Raw genomic sequence first — 20,248 nt, 5'->3', positions numbered from 1 at the left:
TTCCATCCACTGGTTCACTCCCCAAGTGGCCGCACAGCCAGGGCTGCACTAGGCCGAAGCCATGAGCCAGTAGCTTCCTCTGGGGTCCCTGTGGTGCCGGGGCCCAGGGCCGTCTTCCATGGCTTTGCCAGGCATGTGAGCTGGGAGGTGGACTGGCAGTTTAGCAGGCAGAACATGAACCGGTGCCCGTACGGGATGCCAGCAGTGCAGATGGCTGCTTTACTCACTACAACCCAATACCAGCTCAGCATGACGTTTTTAAAGGAGTATTTTAGCCTGGCATTGTGGTTCAGTGGGTTAAGCCATCTTCTGTGACGCCAGCACCAATTGTAGTGCCAGCTACACCACTTCCAACTCAGCTCCCTGCTACTGTGCCCGGGAAAGAAGCAGAGGATGACGCAGTACCTGGGCTGCTGCCACCCACGCGGGAGGCCCAGAGAGCCTGCCGATGGCCGTGTGGGGTCACTGCCAGGTGAAGCAGCCCTCTGCAGCTCTCTCTCTCTTACTCTGTTTTTCAAATAAATAAATAAACCTTTAAAAAAAATGAGCAAGGATCCAGGAAATATCAAGAAAATTATTGAGTATTCCGCTTCACTCATCAGAGCTGTTTGGGAAACTGATTCTAACGAAGAGAGAAATTGGCAGGTGTTTTCCATACAAGGCTGAGCGGTAAATACTTGAGGCTGTGGAGCACATGGCCTCTGGCGGAGTGTCTCAGCTCCGCCGTGGGGCATGAGAGCAAGCAGAAGCGGTGGGTGAGCCAGCGGGCTGGCTGGGCGCCACTCCACAATGCTCAGAGATGGACTGCAGGCCAGGTCTGGCACTCGCAGCAGAACTGGCTGACCCCTGCCACGGATGTTTACAAAGCTGCTTTCTCCTGCCTTGTTTACGACACCGACAAAGAAGTGCCAGGCAGCAGTAAAACCGGCAGCACAGCTGACCCCACAACCCTGCAGACAGCCTACCATGTCCTAGACACCCGGTGTGAACCCTCTGGGCCCAGCACGCTGAGCTCCTTATCCACAGGAAGTGCTGCTCCCTCACCTCCCTGGTGGAGCTGGCCTCGCTCCCCAAGCCTTGCCCCCCAACAGAGGACCCCAGCATTCCCCACTGAGCCCCATGCAAACTGATTATCAGCCCCACTCCTTGGCAGTGCATCCTGCCCCACCCAGAGTCGCTGTCAAGTTAATCTGGTGTTAGAATTTCCCGTTCTTCCGGCTTTGCTCTTGTCTCTCCAGCTAAATGGTCAGGCACAAGCTGAGTCTTGAGCGGCCAGGGGCCCAGCATGCCTGGTGGCAGTTTCGAAAGGTGGCCATTATCGGATTAGGAATGTCGGTGGAATGTCTTAGTAGTCTGTGAGAAGCAGTCGGAAGTGGAATGAACGTCCGGTCTGGCCACCAAGAGGAGACACGCACAGTTGCTTCATACCTGGAGAAAAGCAGAGAGGGCTGCAGTAAGATTAGTCGAGTTTTTATGACGTATTGAGGCAACAGACCGAGCTCCCATCCACTCAGTCATCCCGCAGTGGCTGCCCATGAGCTGAAGCCAGCAGCCAGGAAGTCAAGCCAATGCCCCCATGAGTGGCAGGGAGCCAACTTCCCAAGCCATTACCCCTGCCTGCCAAGGCACACACTGACAGCTGCTGGAGTTAGGAGCCAGAGCTGAGAGTCATACGTGCTCATGTGCTGCGGGGTCTTCGCCAGCGTCTTATCTGCTGGTCCACCCCCCCCATACTGACTTCAAAACACGGATGAGTGACAAGTCACATGGCATGCAATATGTCTACAACTGCTTCTTCTCTGTCATGGGCTTTGCAGCTCTAAGTGGAGATACCAGCAAGCGCTGCCTCCGTGGACCGATAGGACAATTAGACACGATGCCACAAAGATGTGCTTCGAACACTGACATCTGGCAGAAAATCCTGGTGGTCGTCAGGGTTGGTCGTAGTGGCTGTAGCTGCACCTGATGTGGCAGCAGCGTGAAGAGAGAGAGCAGTGGGATTTACAAACCACGGCAGCAATACAGAATGCCGTAATCTGTGTATCAACACCCAACCCAAATGCACACAGAGTGTTGAGTCTTAATGCATAATGTGAGCTGAGATATTCCAAGGTGAAACCAGCAGCACATCAGATCGGTAAGACGAGCAACTGAGTGGCCATTATTCCAGAGGGCCAGAGCGACTACAGCGTAGGGTGCCCACGAATGTGGCACATCCTCAGAAGAGGCCCAGAAGGGATTCAGCGCCCATTCCTGACGACTGTGGCACATTTTGTAAAGCCGCCTGCAATGCTGGCATCCAGTGTGGGTGTCATGTCCCAGCTGTTCCCCCTCCCATCCAGCTCTGTTAGTACTCGTGGGAAAGCAGCAGAAGATGACCCAAATACTTGAGCCCCTGCCTCCCATGTGAAGACCCGGGTGAAGCTCCTGGCTCCTGCTTCCACCTGGCCCAGCCCGGCTCCTGTGGCCATCTGGGGAGTGAAGCAGCAAAAGATAGCCCTCCCTCTCCCCACACCTGCAGCTCTGATTTGCAAATACATCTTTAAAAGTATACATATAACACTCAACAAAATTTGAATATGTGAGTACTTCTTTAGCACAAAAATATTTCTATCTTCTTTCAAAACTCAGTATTGTGCTTAATTAAAATCACTAATAAGTATTTCAAATGACAGGAGAAGCCCAGGAAGGGCTACTGCTGTCGAGGGTGTCACATGGGAACTGCTGAGGCCTCCTGGAGGAACAGCACAGAGGTGACGTGGGATGAAAGAGGCGTTCGAGTGGCAGATACTGACGAAGGCCCTACACGCAAAAGAGCAAAGATAGCCGACTGGAAATGCACTGTAAATAGCAGGAGAAATAAGATGGAAAGTTAGAAACTTAACATTCAGAAAGCTATTGCTTTCTATATGCTTACATGACTTAGAAAATAGATTGTGTTTGCAACAATGACAACATGAAATACTCAGTAATGCGATTAATAACAACTGCCTATTCCGTTTGAAGAAGTGTTTAAGACATTTCCGAGAGATACAAAGAAATGGAAAGTATCCACATTAGGACTATTCAATATTTGTCAACAACTCTGTCACAGATACTATGTGTGAATATCATAGGATCCAGATAAAAACGCCAGCAGCATGGTGTTACAGCACTTGGGGTAGGGAGTGGCCGTCCTGAACTGCGGGTTGGAAAACAGTAACTGCAAACAGCCATTAAAATCCTGAAACCGGAGTGTGAGGAGAAGGAACAAGTCCTGGCAGGTGTTCAAACCTGTTATTAAGAGCCCGTTGGTCCAGACACGTGACGAAAAAGACCTTAGTGGGGAAGAGTACACCCAAACACGGAGGAGGGCACCCTGTAATTAAGGTGGCATCCCAACCATGTGAGCAAAAAGGAATAAATGGCATGAGAATAACCTGGCGGTCACCCCGCCGCTTTGTGCCTTACCCCAGAATGATTCCAAATAGAGCTGCGATTTAAAACAAAACCGTGAATGGTAACAAGAAGCCGAGAAACAGGCCAGAACCTCCCTGGGAAAGAACTTTCTAGCTGTGCTGCAAATCCAGGAGTCAGAAAAGGGAAATATTGACAAATTCAGCTACGCAAGATCCTTTTGACGTCAATGTGGAAAGAATGACCCTGCTTGAGGCAAGTGACAAATGGCATGCAGGAAGCACTTAGTATTTAGAGTCAGCACCAAAGGCAAGAGTGATTGTCCTGATGTGCGGAGAACTTCCACCGCACAATAAGAAAGAGATCAACAATATAACTGTTAACATTCACCAGTGGGTGTAAGGAGGTCATTCTCAGAAAAAAACAATTCAACCTAGATTTAAACATTAAAGATAAGCAAGATAAAAGGGGGGAGACCAACCCCCCACACACGAAAGGAGTGCAAATTACGTGAACAAAAGTTAAACTGATGAACTTCATCAAAATCCAAAGTTATACACTTCAAAAGACCCTCTAAGAAATAGAAAAGACCCCCTAAGAAATAGAAAAGACCCCCTAAGAAATAGAAAAGACCCTCTAAGAAATAGAAAAGACCCCCTAAGAAATAGAAAAGAGCGGCAACAGAGTGGGAGAAGGTATTTGCAAAATATGTGCCTGCTAGAGAATTCCTGCCTGTCACATGCGGCGTGCGCCTCGGTCAGAAGACAGGAGGTGTGGCTGTTACGGGAATGCAGGTGGGAGGGTCCCATGCGAGTTCTGGCTACACTGCTTCCAACTTGGCCTCCTGAGACTGCACACCTGCGTTGGCTCAGCTCTGACCGTTGCAGCTATTTGGGGAGTGAACCAGTGGATGGAAGATCTTTCTGTATCTCCTTCTCTCTTTAGATCTGCCTTTCCAATAAAAATAAAATAAATCTTTTTTAAGGCAAACATAAATTCACCAAATGGCTCAGTTCCACTCTTTGGACGCTATCCAGGAAAGATGAACATATAAATCCACTCATAAATATTGCTCTCGGGGCCAACATTAGGTACAGCATGGAAACCACTACCTGTGATGCCAGCATCCCATATGGGTGCTAGTTCAAGTCCTGGCTACTCCATTTCCAATGCAGCTCATTGCTGAGGTACCTGGGAAAGCAGCAGAAGATGGCTCAAGTCCTTTGGCTCCTGTGCCCATGTGGGAGACCGGAATGAAGTTCTAGACTCCTGCTTTCAATCAGTTCAAGTAAACCAGCAGATGGAAGATCTCTCTCACTCACTCTCTGTTTCTGCTCTCTCTCTCTCTGTCTCTCTCTATATATGTACACACACATACGTATATATATGTTTGTCTCTGTCTTCCTCTCATTGTAATTCTATCTTTAAATCTTCACAAAACTATATTGTACACAAATATTTGTAGTATATTACTCATGATAAGTAAAACTTTTAAACAGCCCCAATGTCCTTTGGCGGGTGACCAGGTGACTGAAATGTGGCATAAGGATGCAACTGACTGCTGTTTGGGAATGAAGACTATGCACAGCACAGACAGCCCTGAAGAAGATTAAGCCGAGTGAAAGAAGCCAGACACAGGAGACCATGCAGCATTCCGTGTCTACTGGCTGTCCAGAAGAAGTAAATCTTTGGAGACAGACAGTTGCTTAGTGGTTGCCTGGGAAATGAAGCAGGAATGGGAAAAGGCTGTTCATCAACAGCCATGCGGGACCCTGTGGTGACAGAACATCCACGTGTGACTTGCAGAGTGGTTGCGTGGCTTGGCAGAGTTGCTTCGGAACTGCTGAACTGTGTGCTTGGATCAGGTGAACGATGGCGCACCGCCTGCACTGCGGTGGGTCACAGTTCTGAACAACAAGCAGGCTGGATTTGGCCCTGGCGCCAAAAAAGTGATGACTGACCGCGTAGCACAGGGCACGTCACCTTTGGAGATTTTTCTGTAGTTAAAAACTATGAGCAAAACAAATTCAGTATTAACTTTGTTAAAACAGCTGCAATAGGTGATGTCGGCTTTCACCCATGACATGGACAAACAAAACCAAAGCTTTCTGACCAGGAATGTGTGGGGAGACCGTTTCTTTGCATTGCTGGAGGGAGTACAAGTCGGCACCACCAGTACAAGGGAGTTGGCCAGTGTGTAACACATGATCCAGCACTTTGGTTTTGACAGTTTATCCTGCAGATAAATGCACACAGCTCGCAAAGCTGTGTTTACACTGTGCAATGATGTGAGCAGAAGCCGTCTGGAAATCACCAGCAATCCTAACCCCTGAGGGCGCTGCGTGACTGGTCACAGTCAGTCTGCAAGTGCCCGGGTTGCCTCTGCCTCCCTCCACAGAGCCACCCATGGCATGTGTGTGGGTGTCTGCTGGGGACCCATCCCAGGGACCCATCGCAGTGACTTTTCACACTTTCCAGGTGTCTAAGCCCCCACTCACCTTCCCAGGGCCACCCCAGCTGCTGTCTGTGTGGGTTGGTCTGGCCTAAGGAGTGTGCCAGCCTGCCCAGCACAGACACCAGCCCCAACACTGCAGTTACTCAGCACTGATCCCCAGAGCCAGGCTGTTGGCTACTGCCAGCCTGGCACCTGCATCAGCAGCAGCTGGGCCTGCACCCTCCACCATGCTTGCACCCCAAGCCAGCCCCTGCAGGAGCACCTGCATGTATACCCCTTCTGGTGAAGACCTCTTCTCCGGAAGCCAGCCCCTGAGGTCAGGAAGGGATGACAGTTTTTGCAGGAGGGTCAGAAATATGGCACTGTCTGCTGTGGTTTGAGCAGGTTGGAATGTTGCTCCAGGACTTTGTGGACTGCAAAACATTGGTGAAGACTTGTAAGAATCCCAGAAGCACGGACAATAAAAGCAAAGAGACAAATGGAATTAAATTAATCTAAGCAAACACTCCAAAATTTAGAGGCAGCCAACCGAATGGGAGAAATGATTGCAAGCCATGCAGCTGATAAAGGGTTAATATCCAGAATCTATTAAAAAAAAAAAAAGCTCAAAAAACTCAACAACAACAAAACAGAAAATCCTGTTAAGACATGGGCAAAGGGCATGACCAGGCATTTTGCAAAAGATGAAATTAAGACGGCCAAAAATCCAGGGAAAGACGCTCAGGATTGCTAGCCATCAGGGAAATGCAGGAATAAACCACAATAAGGTCTTATCTCACACTTGTTAAAATGACTATCATCCAAAAAATTAAAAACAATAAATGCTGGTGAGGATGTAAGCAAGGTTCCCTAATCCATGGTTGATGGGGATATTAACTAGTGCAACCTTAAAGAGGATTGGCAGATAACTCAGAGTAAACCTGCCACGTGAGCCAGCCATCCCACCTCTGAGAATTTACCAAGACAAAGTGAAATCAGCATATAGAAGAGTTACCTGTACCCCATGTATATAGCTGCTCAATTCATAATAACTAAGATAAGAATCAACTCAGATGTTCACCAACTAATAACTGGATTAAGAAAATGTGATATACACATGCTATGGAATGCTATTCAATCATAATAAATAATGAAATGCTGTCTTTTGCAGCGAAAATGGATGCTGTTGGAAGCCATCGTGCTTAGGGACAGACACACGGGCAGGCTGTGGAGGAAAAGGGACTCCATGCACTGCTGGGGCCGTAGACTGGCACAGTCACCATGGAAACCAGGATGGCATTTTGCTGCAGAGGTGTCCTCAGCTGTGGGCAAGGCTGGCATGCTGCATGGCTGCAGCGCTGCTGGGGAGCCCTGTTCTTTCTGAGTTTCCTGGGGCCCCTGGGAGCCAGGGCACTCTCTCCATCTGACTCCAAGTACCCCCACTACTGCTGCCTCCCTCGGAGTAGAGAAGCTGCTGGGACACGGTGGCAGCCAGGAGGCTCTGCAGTGTCCCAGCAGAGCTCAGCCTGCAGGGTCCCGAACACGCCTACTGGCCGGGCCCTGCGGTGTCCCCAGCAGAGCTCAGCCTGCAGGATCCCGAGCACGCCTACTGGCCGGGCCCTGCGGTGTCCCCAGCAGAGCTCAGCCTGCAGGATCCCAAGCACGCCTACTGGCCGGGCCAGAGCTCAGCCTCCTGGGTCCCGAACATGCCTACTGGCCGGGCCAGAGCTCAGCCTGCAGGGTCCCGAGCACGCCTACTGGCCGGGCCCTGCGGTGTCCCCAGCAGAGCTCAGCCTGCAGGGTCCCGAGCACGCCTACTGGCCAGTCACATCCTCGCTCTCACACAGGGAAGGAGCTCGACCCTCCAAAGGGCTCTGCTAAAATGCTACCATTACTGGGTTTTTTTCCAGGTTATTGATGATATCATTGCAAGCCAAGAGGATGAGGAGAAAAACAAAAAGAAAAAGAAAAGAGAAAAGGAAAAGAAGCTGAAGAAAGCAAAGAAAGAGCTGGAAAGGAAAGCAGCGAAGGAAAAAGCAAAGGTAAAGAGTTTGCACGTGGGCTTGGAAACTTTATTTCCTCTTTAATGACTCGGCTGTTGCTTTGATTCAGAGAAGGTGCTGTCCGACTGGCTGGCACCACGGTCACTCACTTCTGAGGAAACAATTCATTCTAAGTACCGTTTACATTTTTGTATAATCCAGCAATTCAGGGACTTTGAGTGTCTATTCACACATAGAAGGTCTTCAAGGCGTTCATGGAAAACAACCAGTGTGAAAAAATAGGCAGGGATTTCAAAAACTTTACACCAAAATTAATTATCTTTTCATTTTGCTTTTTCATGAATTTTTGAAGTTACCTTCTCCAATGTGAAAAGTTTAAATTGTGATTCCTCGAAATGAGCTCTGTCATTTCTCTCAGCTTACGCGTAGAGAGAAGGGGGAGGGGAAACGCACTTGACCATCAAGTAACCACAGGAAAGTGAAAACCGTCATAGTTATGATGTTGGCATCATGTTCAAAGAGAAGGTTCTGCTTCCTAACACCCAAAGGAGACCTGAGCGTATGCTGTGCCACACAGGGCCAGGCCTTCCCCTGAGCGGTGGGGTGGGTTTCCCAGGGCCTCTGACCTGGGGGCACAGGGGAGTTGCCATCTTCAAGGCTGTGGGAGGGGTGCACTCCAGGCCTGCTGGGAGCTCTCAGGGGAAATTCCTCGTGTGGGAAATGGCGCTTGGGCTCCGAGTTGGTGCCATACTGAACGTGAGGATGTATGGCATTTGCTGTGCTGCCGCAAGCAGGCTGCCATCCACCCGTGCGCTGAGGACGACATCCCGCAGGTGAGGGTGCCCTCAGGAGTGGGGCCCTCGAGGTCGGGTGGTCCTCAGAGGCCCTGCTCACCATCAGCCTCACGAGTGCTGCCTGAAGCAGTGAGCGCAGCTCCAGCTCCCGGAGCAAGGCTGTGCTCCCCACTTCCCAGGGCACAGAAACTAGTTCCAACAAGAGAGAGAAAACCCGTGCATTTCTTCAGGCAGAAGCAACCCAAGGGGCAAGCCGACTGTCTGACAGACACAGGGCAGGCCCTGTGACCACATCGGACAACGGGTCAGACAATGAACGCTAACGCTGCTGGCTGCAGCCACTTGACCTGGTGGCAGCTGGAGACGCTGGTCCCTGTCACGTTACTCACCCCACACTGTGATGAGCCGTGAATCGTTCCCATTCTCCCTCCCATGGCCTTCCTAACCATGTTCCAGTGTCGTTCCCTGGGTGAACAGAAGAGGGAAGCTCCCGGACTGCTCCCCTAGGACACAGCCCAAACCACTGTAGGAAAGGTTGAACTGAGCCCCTCCGTCACCCCTATGGCTCCTGCAAGACCAAAGCTGTCCAGTGTCAGTGCTGACAGCTTGCAGCCAAGGAATTACTCCGCTCCAAGGCCACTGTTCCCCACAAGGTCACATGCTTCCTGGGGAGCCCACCCAGGGACAGTCAAAGCCAGCCTCCTGTGTGTCTCCTCCTAGCCCCAGGGTCTCCCCCAGCATCTGCTAAGGTCTCTCCAGCTCCTCCTCCACTCCCTCCTTCTGTCCCTCCCCTGTGAGGGGCAGGTCTCCACCTGCCTCACCGGGAAGCCAGGCCAGGGGACTGCCTGCACCCCACAAGTTCCAACTTGTCCCTGGTTGACCCTCCTGGGTCAGTTCTCCTATGTCACCCATAGACCCTGGATAAAAAGGCTGCAGGGGCCTTGGGGTTGGAACCCAGATGTGAATGCACCCACAGACACTAACCCTCCCAGAATGCAGCAGACCCAGCAGCCCTGTCTGGGCTTGTGCACCTGCCCGGCAGAGTGAAAGGTCGGCAGCCAGCTGCAGGCCACAGCCATCCCTTAGGGTCACTCTTTAAACCAACCCAGAAGTTATCTCAATGGTCAAATGTTTGGGCAGGCGGGGCAGGCACGGGGTGTGTCTGATTGCTCTTCTTGTTTTGTTGAGACAAACACCCAAGGTCAAATATTTGACCCAAATTGTAGCCTCCATGCCTGCTCTTCACCTTAACTCCCAGACCAGCATGAGCAGGGCCAGGTGCAGCGGTAGGCGTGGGATCAAACAAGGTGGCCCCCAGCTCCCATGGGGCCAGAAGGGGGGAACATGTATACAGCAATCCCAACAAGCCCAGGACCCAAGTTCCTCCTGGTGTGAGGTGCTCTCTCACTGGCCTCGGGAGAGGAAGGACTGGTCAGTGAGGGACTGGTGCAGAAGCCCTGCCGGGTCCCCCAGAACCTGGAGGTCACCCTCTGGAGCTGCAACCCCCCAGCAAGCCCTTCTAGTAGTAGTGGCAGGCAGGGGTGCGGGTCCACCCTCCAGCTCACCCACATTCAACTGTAAAACTCAGAAGACCATCAGTAAGCAAGATGAAATTGAGTTACACCAACTAAAGAAATATTAGTGATCAATACGGCAGAAGGAGCATGATTCTGGCAAAACGTTAACATCTCTGTAATTATGCTGTGACATCAGAGATTCCCACTTGCACACAAATGAGGGACAGAAAAATGCAGTCCCTTGGGCAGAGGTAAAGGTGATTGATTGTAAATGTTTGTGGTGTTGTGATGAGGGTGTTGTTTATGCAGTTAACACTTGTGGCAGGACAGAGGTGGTCAGGAGGTCCTCGGAGGCCACTGGCAGCCAGCCCCTCCCTGTCAGGGTTTCCCTGGCCACAGCCTGCACAGGGCAGTACCTTTGAGGCATTTGCAAGGAAGACCAGGAACTGGGCTAAGTCCAGATGCTTAATGAGCTTCCTTAGAATGGGTGGGCAGCAGGGATTGGTCACTTAGGTCAGCTGAGACGGGCCAAGGGCAGGGCGCATGGAAGGCTCAAGGCCAAAGCATGGGCTGGAGTGAGGGCCACGGGGCCAGCTCCCATCATCCACTTCTCCGGACGCTGTGTTCTTGCCTGACTGGCCAACCATGCACCTGCGCTTTCCTGCTGTCATCCAGAGAAAGCCAGAAAGGCTGGGTACTACCTGCCCTCAGAGCCCAGTCACCAAGTCCAGCTGCTCAGGATGGGGCATCACCCTGGTCGTGGCTAAGCTGGGGATGTGGGAGGGACAGTGGTGGAAAAGAGGAGCACCATACAACACCCCATCACTCCCAAAAGGCTCAGCGTAAAATGAATGCCTGGGATGGGACAGCAGAGAGTCCATGGGGCCACCCACAGCTGGTCTCCTGTGAGTTTAACTGGCATTCCTTTATATGTCAATTGATTTTTTTTTTTGCATGCACATTTAAGGATCTTTTCCTTATGTTTGGCTGAAGACAGCTTGATTATCATGTGTCGTGGTGAAGATCGCTTTTGGTCAAGCCTGTTGAGAGTTCTGTGCCCCTCCTGGATGTTGTTTCCCATTTTTTTCTCTAGATTAGGGAAATTTTCCTTTATTATTTCATCAAATACATTTGTAAACCCAGTTTCTCTTTCTGTATCTTCTGGGACTCCCATAACTCTTAGATTTGGCCTTTTAATAGTGTCTTTCAATTCTTGAATACTTTTTTTAGCCTGATCCAGCTCTGCCCTCATCTTTTTGTTTGTTTTCCCCTGGTGACAGGAAATATCTTCCAATTCTGAGATTCTTTCTTCTGCCTCCTTCATTCTACTTTGGTGACCCTCCACTGTGCTTTCTGTGTTCTTCATTTCTGATATAGCAGCTTTCATTTGATTAATTGCCAGTGTGACATACTCCTTAGATTCCTTGAATGCCTGGTTTACATGCTTCTCATTGTTGATAAGAAGTTTTGTAACAAGTATTTTGAATTCTGTATCCCCCACTTTCTCGATGTCTTCCTCAGTCAACTCTGAGTTTGGCAAAGTGTTTTGCTCCTTTGCAGGGGAGTCATCAGTAATATTAATTGTGTCTGTGTCTCTTCTTTTGTTCTTGGTCATGGTACTTTTGGTTAGCAGATTCTTCTCCTTGGGGCAGGTTTCTAAGCTGTGTCACCCACAGGTCTAGAGTTCGATTTTACTTATTGCAGTTGGCACACAGCTGCTTGCTTACAGTCAGTTGTGCTACTCCCTCCAGTGAGTTCCAGGTCTGTGTTTCTATGTTAGATTGCCACCATGGTCTCCATAACCCCAGCTCCTGGCTCACCACTCTCCACCTGCTATGATACCATGCTGAGTCTGCACTGTTGTCTATACAACCTTTCTCCCACTTCCAGTTGGAGCAGGTCCTAGGATTAGGAAGACACCAGGTGTCCTATATAGCTAGGTTGTTGATGGTGCTGATCTTGCTGGAACCTGTTGGCCATTAGGTCTGAGGGTCACGCTGACCTGTTTTGATCTGTACGATGCCATAGGTGGTATTATTTCCCTGTGGGACCAATGCAATGTGCTCCGGCCAGCAGAGCCAGTAACGTGGACATGGCGAGGGTCTGGGGATGAGGCACCAACAGGAGACCAGTGATGGTGGAAGTCTCTCTCATCCCTAGGTAAGTCAGTCCCAACACTAGGAAAAATATTTCACCAAAGGGGTTTTTCATGCCAAGACCTCCATCCTTGGATACTCCTGTCCCTCTCATCCCTGTTTTGGGTGGACCCCCGAGCCTACGGTTGTGCCACCACGCAATGCCTCTGCGATGACTGCACCCATTATCTGTCCTTTCCCGATGTCCTTATAAAGTTTAAGATACGTGTTAAGGGGCTTATGCTTCCAAGGTCTAATTGCCTCCTGGCACCATTTGTTGGCTCCTGTGCTTGCTGTACTGCACGTTCCATGGCTGAAAGAGAAGTTGAAAGCAGGGGTCCAGCACAAGCCCCAGCAGTGCATCCACTCTGTTCCTGCCTCAACTGAAGGGAGAGGCGCTGAAGTTGCTCCTGTAAATCTTTTACAATTGCGCCTAGCTATGATGGCGCCAATGGCTCAGGCGGCGCAGAGGGCTCTGTGCCTGTCCAAGAGAGATTTTTGCTTGGCACACGCTCTACAGGTGGAGGATCCTCGACAAACTCACTTCCATCCTTTTCCTCTTCATCCTCCTCAGAAGAGGACTGCGAATCTTCTTGGCGCACTTTCTCCAGACATTGTCTGGTTTGGGGTTCCTTCTCCTTTTTTACCCTGGTTTGCAGCTCTCTCCTCCCTCTAATGGACAATTTTTTACGGCGGGGCTGCACCACTGCTTGAGGGGATGGCAAAGCAGCCAGAGAAGGAAGGTGACTACAATGAGAGCAAACCATGGGAATACGTGGCAGACAGTTTCAAAGAAACTCTGCGAGGCCTTAAGCTGAGTGTCGGTGCCTTGTGGCTGGAGCAGATCTCTGATTCCTTTAATCACCTGCACTTTAGCGAGTTCTTGCCCCATGATAAATTTTACTTATGCCCCTGCAAAAATTTCTAAACTTGCCTCTAGATTTCCGGGGTCCCTCAGATTGTCCCTCGTGCCCCTGAACGGGGAGAAGTTCTGGGGATAAAATTAATTATGCCCCTCCAGAGTTAAACCTGCCTCTGGATTTCTGGGTTCCCTCAGATTGTACCTCATGCCCCAGAACAGGGAGAAGGTCTGGGGATGAGATTAATTATGCCCCTCTAGAGTTCCAGGGGTCCCTCAGATTGTCCCTCGTGCCCTAGCACAGGGAGAGGGTCTGGGGATGAAATCAGTTATGCCCCTGCAAAATTCCTAAATTCTAACCTTGCTTTTGTAGGTCCAGGGGTCCCTCAGATGTCCTTCGTGCCGTGCCCCACGTTAGGCAGCATTTGTTCCAACCAGCAGAGCCAGTAACGTGGACACAGCGCAGGTCTGGGGATGAGGCACTGACAGGAGACCAGAGATGGTGGAAGCCTCTCTTTATTACTCCTTATATACTGTTTCCCCCAAGCCCTTTAACAGAACAATAGGATGCCAATGAGTCTGATTAGACCAGGTGCTTTTAGCCGCAAGCCCATTTCCTGTAGTGCTCAGCTTAATGAGTGCTAATCAACTCCTTAGCCCACAAGAGCAATGCACTGAGCTCTGTGAGTTCTTGCCCAGCTCAGCTCATGCACAGCTCAGCACTGTCCCCCACAGTCTCAAAGCCCTTGCCATGCTGTACAAAATGGCACCAGAGGCAACACTACTGGAGTTCTTGATCTGCTGGCCATTAGGTCTGGAGGCTACCTGGACCTATCTTGGGTGGAACCTGTAGGATGCCACGTTGTTGCACTTCACTGAGCCAGAAATTAGTTCACTCCCAGCCCAGTGCACGCGCAGTACTGTCCAGTAACCTTGCCTTCTTACACAAAATGGTGCCCAATTCAGCTCTAGGGGGCAGACTGGGCTATGAAATCCACCCTGTTCCTGCACTGCCTGTCTGGGATCTGCTGCTCTGTCTCTGCTCCTGGTCAAATCAAACAGACCAGTAGGATGGACAGTTCTTTGGGTTCACTGCCTGAGCTCCCGGTAGACGTCCCTTCCCACCTGGCTGCTGGTGGAGTTCAGATCACCACTCACTGAATGCCACTTAAATATCAGTCACGGCAGCACCACACTGTTGTGTTCGCTGCTTTCCTATGTCGGTCTCCAGGTGCCCCTCTGCTGTTGTTCTGTCCTCTCCTATTTCCTGGAATGTGCCCTCTCTGCTTCACGCTGGCTAATATTTCTCCATCTGTTTAAATGTGTCTTTGCCCTATTCTGCCATCTTGATTCCCAACCTGGAAAGCATTTCTAAGGAATAGGATGCAGCCAGCAAACCGCAGGATTCTGGCAAACAAAGGAATCTCTCTGGAAGGGAAGCCAGGACTGCCCACTGCCTCTTCCCTCCCATTAAAATGGATCCCAGATCACTATCAGCTGTGTCGTCACTGGTGGAAACCCGGATGTTGTGTCTGGCCTCAGCTTCTCTATGTGGGCAAGTTCAGAGTTTCCGCCTGAGAGGCTGAGATTTCCTGGAAAAACCAAGTGGCTCAAGCAGAACTCTTCAATGCCGTTTTTCCTTACCTGCCTTCAGCCGTACACCCACCCGTGTGGGCACTGTGCAGGTTCAGGTCAGGCTGGACCCATGTATGAGAGGTCTCCCAGGCTCAGCAAGCTGCCGCGTGCCCACAAATGGCCAGCTATGAGTTTGAGAACCAGGTGCCTGGACGAACACGCCCAGCCTCGGTGCAGAGTCCTCCTTGACCTGGGAGAAGCCAGAATAGCCTCACAGCGAAGGGCACAGGATGAAGGTGGGAGGAGGAGCCATCAGAGTCACTGTCCACCACCCCCTCGGGCCTCTCTACGCCCCATGGCAGCCACAGTGATGTGCCACCAGGCTCCCGCCATAGCGTCCTTGGTCTCTCTAGGCCACATCTCTCAGCTCAGGTCCCCCGGGAGTGCCGCCTGCAGCATCCTGGCTGGGAGGAGGCACGGTCTTCCCGGCACAGCCCTCACATGTACTCCTGTTTCAGCTAGGAGCACTCTGTCCAACCACACCCTTTCTTCCCCTTCCTGGGAAGCCGTGAGTGGAAAAGCGCTCTCATTGTCCTACTGTCCACTCCTTTCTTAGCCATGTGGAGGGGCCTGAGAGGTTTCTTGAAATCCCATGGGCAAAGCATAGACTGGCTTGTTCCTGTGGAGTAACAACGGCTGTGAAGTTGGGCATTGGAAACCTGACACGATATGCACTTGGCTGTCTGCACACCTCAGAGGGCTGTGCGAGGCCTGGCTGCTGGGGTCGGGAGCAGGTGGACCAGGAGCTGCTCCTGTTCCCATGTCAGTGCCGCCCGGGGACAGCCGGAGCCAGGGAGGACATGGCCTGGCTGTGCCTGCAGGGCAGAGCTGGAGTCGGGTGGCTCACATAGCCCAGCTCCGGAAGTTCAGGGTGGCTTCCAGGCTCCAGGAGGATGGTGAGCCAGAGAAGGGAACAGCTGATGGCTGCAGAAGCCAAGAATCAGAGAGCAGCAAGGCAGAGGACCAGGCGGGGCAGAACCAAAGTCTGGCTACGGGAACTTCGAGGAGGGAGCCACTGGGTGGGGAATTCAACATGCAGGAAGAAGGAGCCAGGGAGCAACCCCAGACAGGGAGGTCAGGTTCTGCCAGGGCCGCATCTGTGAGCCTGGGAGGCCAGGTTCTGCCAGGGCTGCCTCTGTGAGCCTGGGAGGTCAGGTTCTGCCAGGGCCGCGTCTGTGAGCCTGGGAGGCCAGGTTCTGCCAGGGCTGCCTCTGTGAGCCTGGGAGGTCAGGTTCTGCCAGGGCCGCGTCTGTGAGCCTGGGAGGCCAGGTTCTGCCAGGGCTGCCTCTGTGAGCCTGGGAGGCCAGGTTCTGCCAGGGCTGCCTCTGTGAGCCTGGGTCAGCCCTGCCCTGGTTGGTGGACACAGTACTCCCTGCTCACATGGGGCAAGCAGGGGGCGGGCCAGATGGGCAAGGTCACTCCTTCATGACCAACAGCACAGTCACAGCAGAGCTGGCCTCCACCCCTGCGGCTGCCTGGCCTTGACTTGACACATTGACCATGCCCTGTATTTAACCGGTCTTCCTCTGCTTTGGACAGGAGGAGGAGGAAGAGTGGAAAATGTCCCCGAGTGTTTTCCTTCATACCTTGGAGGAAGAGAATAACTCCTACAGAGGTCAGTGTGTGAGGACACGGGTGGTAACTCTGGTGACCAAGGGGACCCTATGTCCTCCCCCAGTGGTGGCCTGGCCCAGCGCCCTGTGCATGTCTGGAAGCTTCGGGAACGAGGTCACGAGAGGCTGAAGGAGCTGCCCACAGCTGCACTTTGTCCTCTCTAGTCCAAATTTCCTTCGGCAGCTGCACGTCCGACGCGGGAGTCCTTGAGCGCTCCTCCTGTCGGGTCCTCACTGTGTTGAACCCGACAGCTTCCACTGGCCATGCTCTTGCTTAGCAGCAGGAAAGAAAGTGCCCTCCTGGATTGTTGAAATGATGAAAACCGAGAACAGATGTATAGTCAGGACTATCCATCCTATTAGACTAAAGCCCATGTCTGAATCCTGACACAGAATTGTTTTGTCAGTCATTGATGCAAATTAGCATAACTCTTTTCTGGCCAATCCCCGAGTGACTAAAGTGGCTTTTCAGAAAGTCGCATTTAAAATAGACCAAGGTTTATAATCCTATTCGTTTGCTGTTCCACCCAACACACAGTGATCCGCCAAGGTCATTAGCACAATTGTTGGAATTCCTGCAAAGCGCAGTAAGGACACGGGGAAGAGTAGTTGCAGCCTGCCTCCTCAGCTCACTCGGGATCGCGTGGCTGCGATTCTTGACTTGGTGTGTTTTTTAAAACTTGATTCCGGGTCTTCACCCCAGTGTGTAGTCTCATCCTGAGCCAGGTCCGATGCCTTCCATGAGATAGAAATGCCTGGGCACCTCTCAGTGTGCTCCACGTCCCTGTGGGGGGCCGTCAGGGATGCTGGGACCCTGGAGGCTCTGCACCTGCTTTCACGAGGGAAGGAGGAGGCCGAAGGGCAAGCTAACATTATTTTGAGGGAGAAGGTCAAATGGGAAAACTCCACACTGGTGCCCGAGACAAGTGAGGCTTGGTCTTTTCCTGGTGATCCCAATTAAGCCACACAACCACCAGGAAAGACATGGTGTTGGCTGCCATCCCCCAAGTACCCAGGTCACCAACTCTACCATACTGGACTACACTCCTCATTCAGATATGTGCTCTCTCTGCAAGCATGGGCTCCAATGCCAGGGCAGTACCAGCCTAGAAGAAGCACGCTGTGAACATACCCAAGACGCGCTGGGGATTAGAGGGAAGGGCGAGGGCCGAGGAGTGCTGTCGGGAAGGCGACATGAGACTTTGTTATTCTTTCAATGGCCCTTGCGGAAAACAATGTGCATACATTGTTTTTAAAATAAACGCAAAACTGAATGGGGGCGGGGGAACAGCCTGTGAACCCCTCAGCCTGTCCCCGCTGTCCCTGGAACATCCGTGTCTGTTCAGGCTGTGGGGCCAGGCTGCATCCCTCCACGGAGGAACCGGAGCCTCCAGCCTCTCTGCCTGTTGGGTGTTATGTCCTTGGGTGTGCTGTCTGCCCGTCTTTGGTGATTTCCATTGAATGCCTTCCCTTAGAACTCTTTTCTTTAAAAAAAAAAAAAAAAAGTGCTTTTTCTTTTCAAATAAAACATTAGCATTTTAATCACTAAGATTAAGCCCCCCTCCCCCAGTATGTGAAGCTGCCGGGCCCCTTTCTCAGTCTCCAGATAAAAGCATCATTCTCTGCCAGGAGAAGGGGGGCAGGTGTTGCCCTAAGAGGACCTGAATAGATCCCTGCCTTTAGAAACGTCCATGAAATTCTTGAAGGGATTGAGGCGTGGCCTCTGTGGAAGTGACATGAGAAAAGCAAAGTGCCAGTGGAACACTGGGCCCGCGGAAAGGACCCGGGGACGCCGTGGGGACTGGGGCTCTGTGCTCCTTGGCAGTAAGAACGCCATGCGGCCAGCATGTGAGCTGCTCCTCCCTGCTCCAGAGTCCACTTACCACAAGACGCCTTTCCTGCTGTCCTGTAGGGGGAGGGCTGACAAACTGAAACCCCCCAACGAAGCCCTTGTTGCCCTACATTGTCAGGTTCCCCACCGTTTCAACTCATTTAGCTAAAAAAAAAAGCACTGATCTGCAAATGAGGAAGCTATAGGCCATAGGGCCTGGGATAGCCAACCCCAAGCTGTTAAGTTTTAAACACACTTAAAATTCTTACGGTTCTTAAAGTTCTTAGGTACAGCCAAGTCCTTTTACCTTAAGCCAAAAACACCAGATGCAATGAAGTACTTTAGGAGGTCTTTTATTCCAGCAGGGTAGGAACAGGATGGGGTTGGTGGGAGAGCGAAGAGGAAGAGAGAGAGGGGCACACCTAGGGGCACCTTGCTGCCATTCAGGTGAGCCTGCAAGGTGTGTGGGGGCAGAGAATTGGGAGGGACTGAGGGCAGACCCCAGGGGCTGGTGCCTGAGATTGGTAAGTGGGCGGGGGCTGCAGGGTGGAATTCTCGGGTAAGATGCCAGGAAGTCACATCTGATTGGGGGACAGCTGAAGTGATGTGAATTTCCTGAGCTGTGAGGAGGAGGATATGGCGCCAGGTCCGGGATGGCAAGGGCCTCGGTCTCTGAACCACTCCTCACATTCCTCCCTGTTTCTATATATAAAGGGAAAGGGGCGCTGTTGTCTTTATAGCTTCTTCAAGCTGAGTTTGGGCATAGTCTTCTCTAGACGGTGGTCTCCTGGTGGTCGGGGAGGAATGGGAGTCAGAGAGGCTCGTAACCCTGCAAAAGAAACTGGTTAACAGTTGTCGATTTTTCCATTTGGGTGAGGAGAAATTTTTGAAAACAATATTGATGACACAAGGGGCCATGGTGATTGTGAGGAGTGATTCGGACACTAAGCCCCTGCCTTCTTGGACCTAGCGTGGCTTCCTGCTTCCGCTCTCGCACAGCGTGAAATTCACGCAGCAGCGGTTATCCACCAGTGACATGCAACCTCTCATCTTACCTGCGAACCCCACCCCCGATCACTTGCAGCCCCTTCCCCTAGTCCCCACCCACCTACCTTGGCTCAGATCAGCTGAGTCCCTGGGCTCGCCCACAGCCCCTCCTCCCAGCCAATTCCCCACGCCCCTCGCACACCTGCAGGCTCACCTGGGTTGTGTAAGTGAGCCCCCTCCCTTTCTCCAGCCCTTCCCTTTTTGCCTGGCTCTCCACCGTCCTCCTCCATCTTGTTCCTCCTCCTGTCCTGGCATCCCCTCTCCCCCCTCTCCCGTTCCTAACCTGCTGGAATAAAGGACCTACTAAGCACCTCACTGCAACTGGGAATTGGACTTGTTGTAAGCATCATGAATAGAGGACTTGGCTGCGGGAGTTAGCTGTGCGTAACAACGTACGAATTTTAAGAGCCATAAGAACTTTAAGTGCCTTTAAAACCAGACACAAGCTAACCCCAAGCTCTATTTGCTGCAGGGACCCAGAGCAATGAATGAACTTCACAATATTAGTGGCGTCAGATATCAGCTCCTACCCTGGCCTTCACGCCCCAGGAAGCACAGCCAGCACAGGGTCTCCAGCCTGCCCACCTGTGTGGGTTCCTCACGCTTTTAGTTCTTCCCTCATTGCCAGCTAATGTCCCCAGACCAGCAGCCTCACCTCCCAATGGGCAGGGCCCACCACCCACTGCTTCACCCATCTGCAGTCCTTGGGCCACCTTCCCCATGCTTGCCCTGTGTACCTTTGTGCTGTATCTCTGTGTGTGCGTGTGTGTGTGTGTGAGAGAGAGAGAGAGAGAGAGAAACAGAGAAAGGTTCATTCATGCGAACCATTCTAGAAGAAATCCAAGTACGCTGGCCACAACCTGCCCCTTGCAGGTAAGCATCCCTCAAGTCCTGCCCTTCACAGCTGACCAAAATCAGCCAGCAGCTCCCAGAGTCCTGCCCTGCCCCCAGAGCCCTGCAACACACAGGTAGGCCTTCCCTGTA

The 20,248-nt window shown here is 51.8% G+C and overlaps 1 protein-coding gene across 1 annotated transcript in view; it reads left to right on the top strand.

The window, feature by feature from the left end:
* IQCA1 (IQ motif containing with AAA domain 1) overlaps positions 1-20,248 on the top strand; it is a 123,910-nt gene that overhangs the window by 50,189 nt on the left and 53,473 nt on the right. The window contains exons 8-9 of the mRNA XM_058664267.1: positions 7,741-7,872; positions 16,313-16,388. Coding sequence (XP_058520250.1) covers positions 7,741-7,872; positions 16,313-16,388 — 208 coding nt within the window. The remainder of the gene's footprint in view (positions 1-7,740; positions 7,873-16,312; positions 16,389-20,248) is intronic.

This window comes from Ochotona princeps, chromosome 5 (genome assembly GCF_030435755.1).
Source record: "Ochotona princeps isolate mOchPri1 chromosome 5, mOchPri1.hap1, whole genome shotgun sequence".
NCBI classification, from domain to species: domain Eukaryota; kingdom Metazoa; phylum Chordata; class Mammalia; order Lagomorpha; family Ochotonidae; genus Ochotona; species Ochotona princeps.
This window is presented reverse-complemented; position numbering and strand designations above follow the sequence as displayed.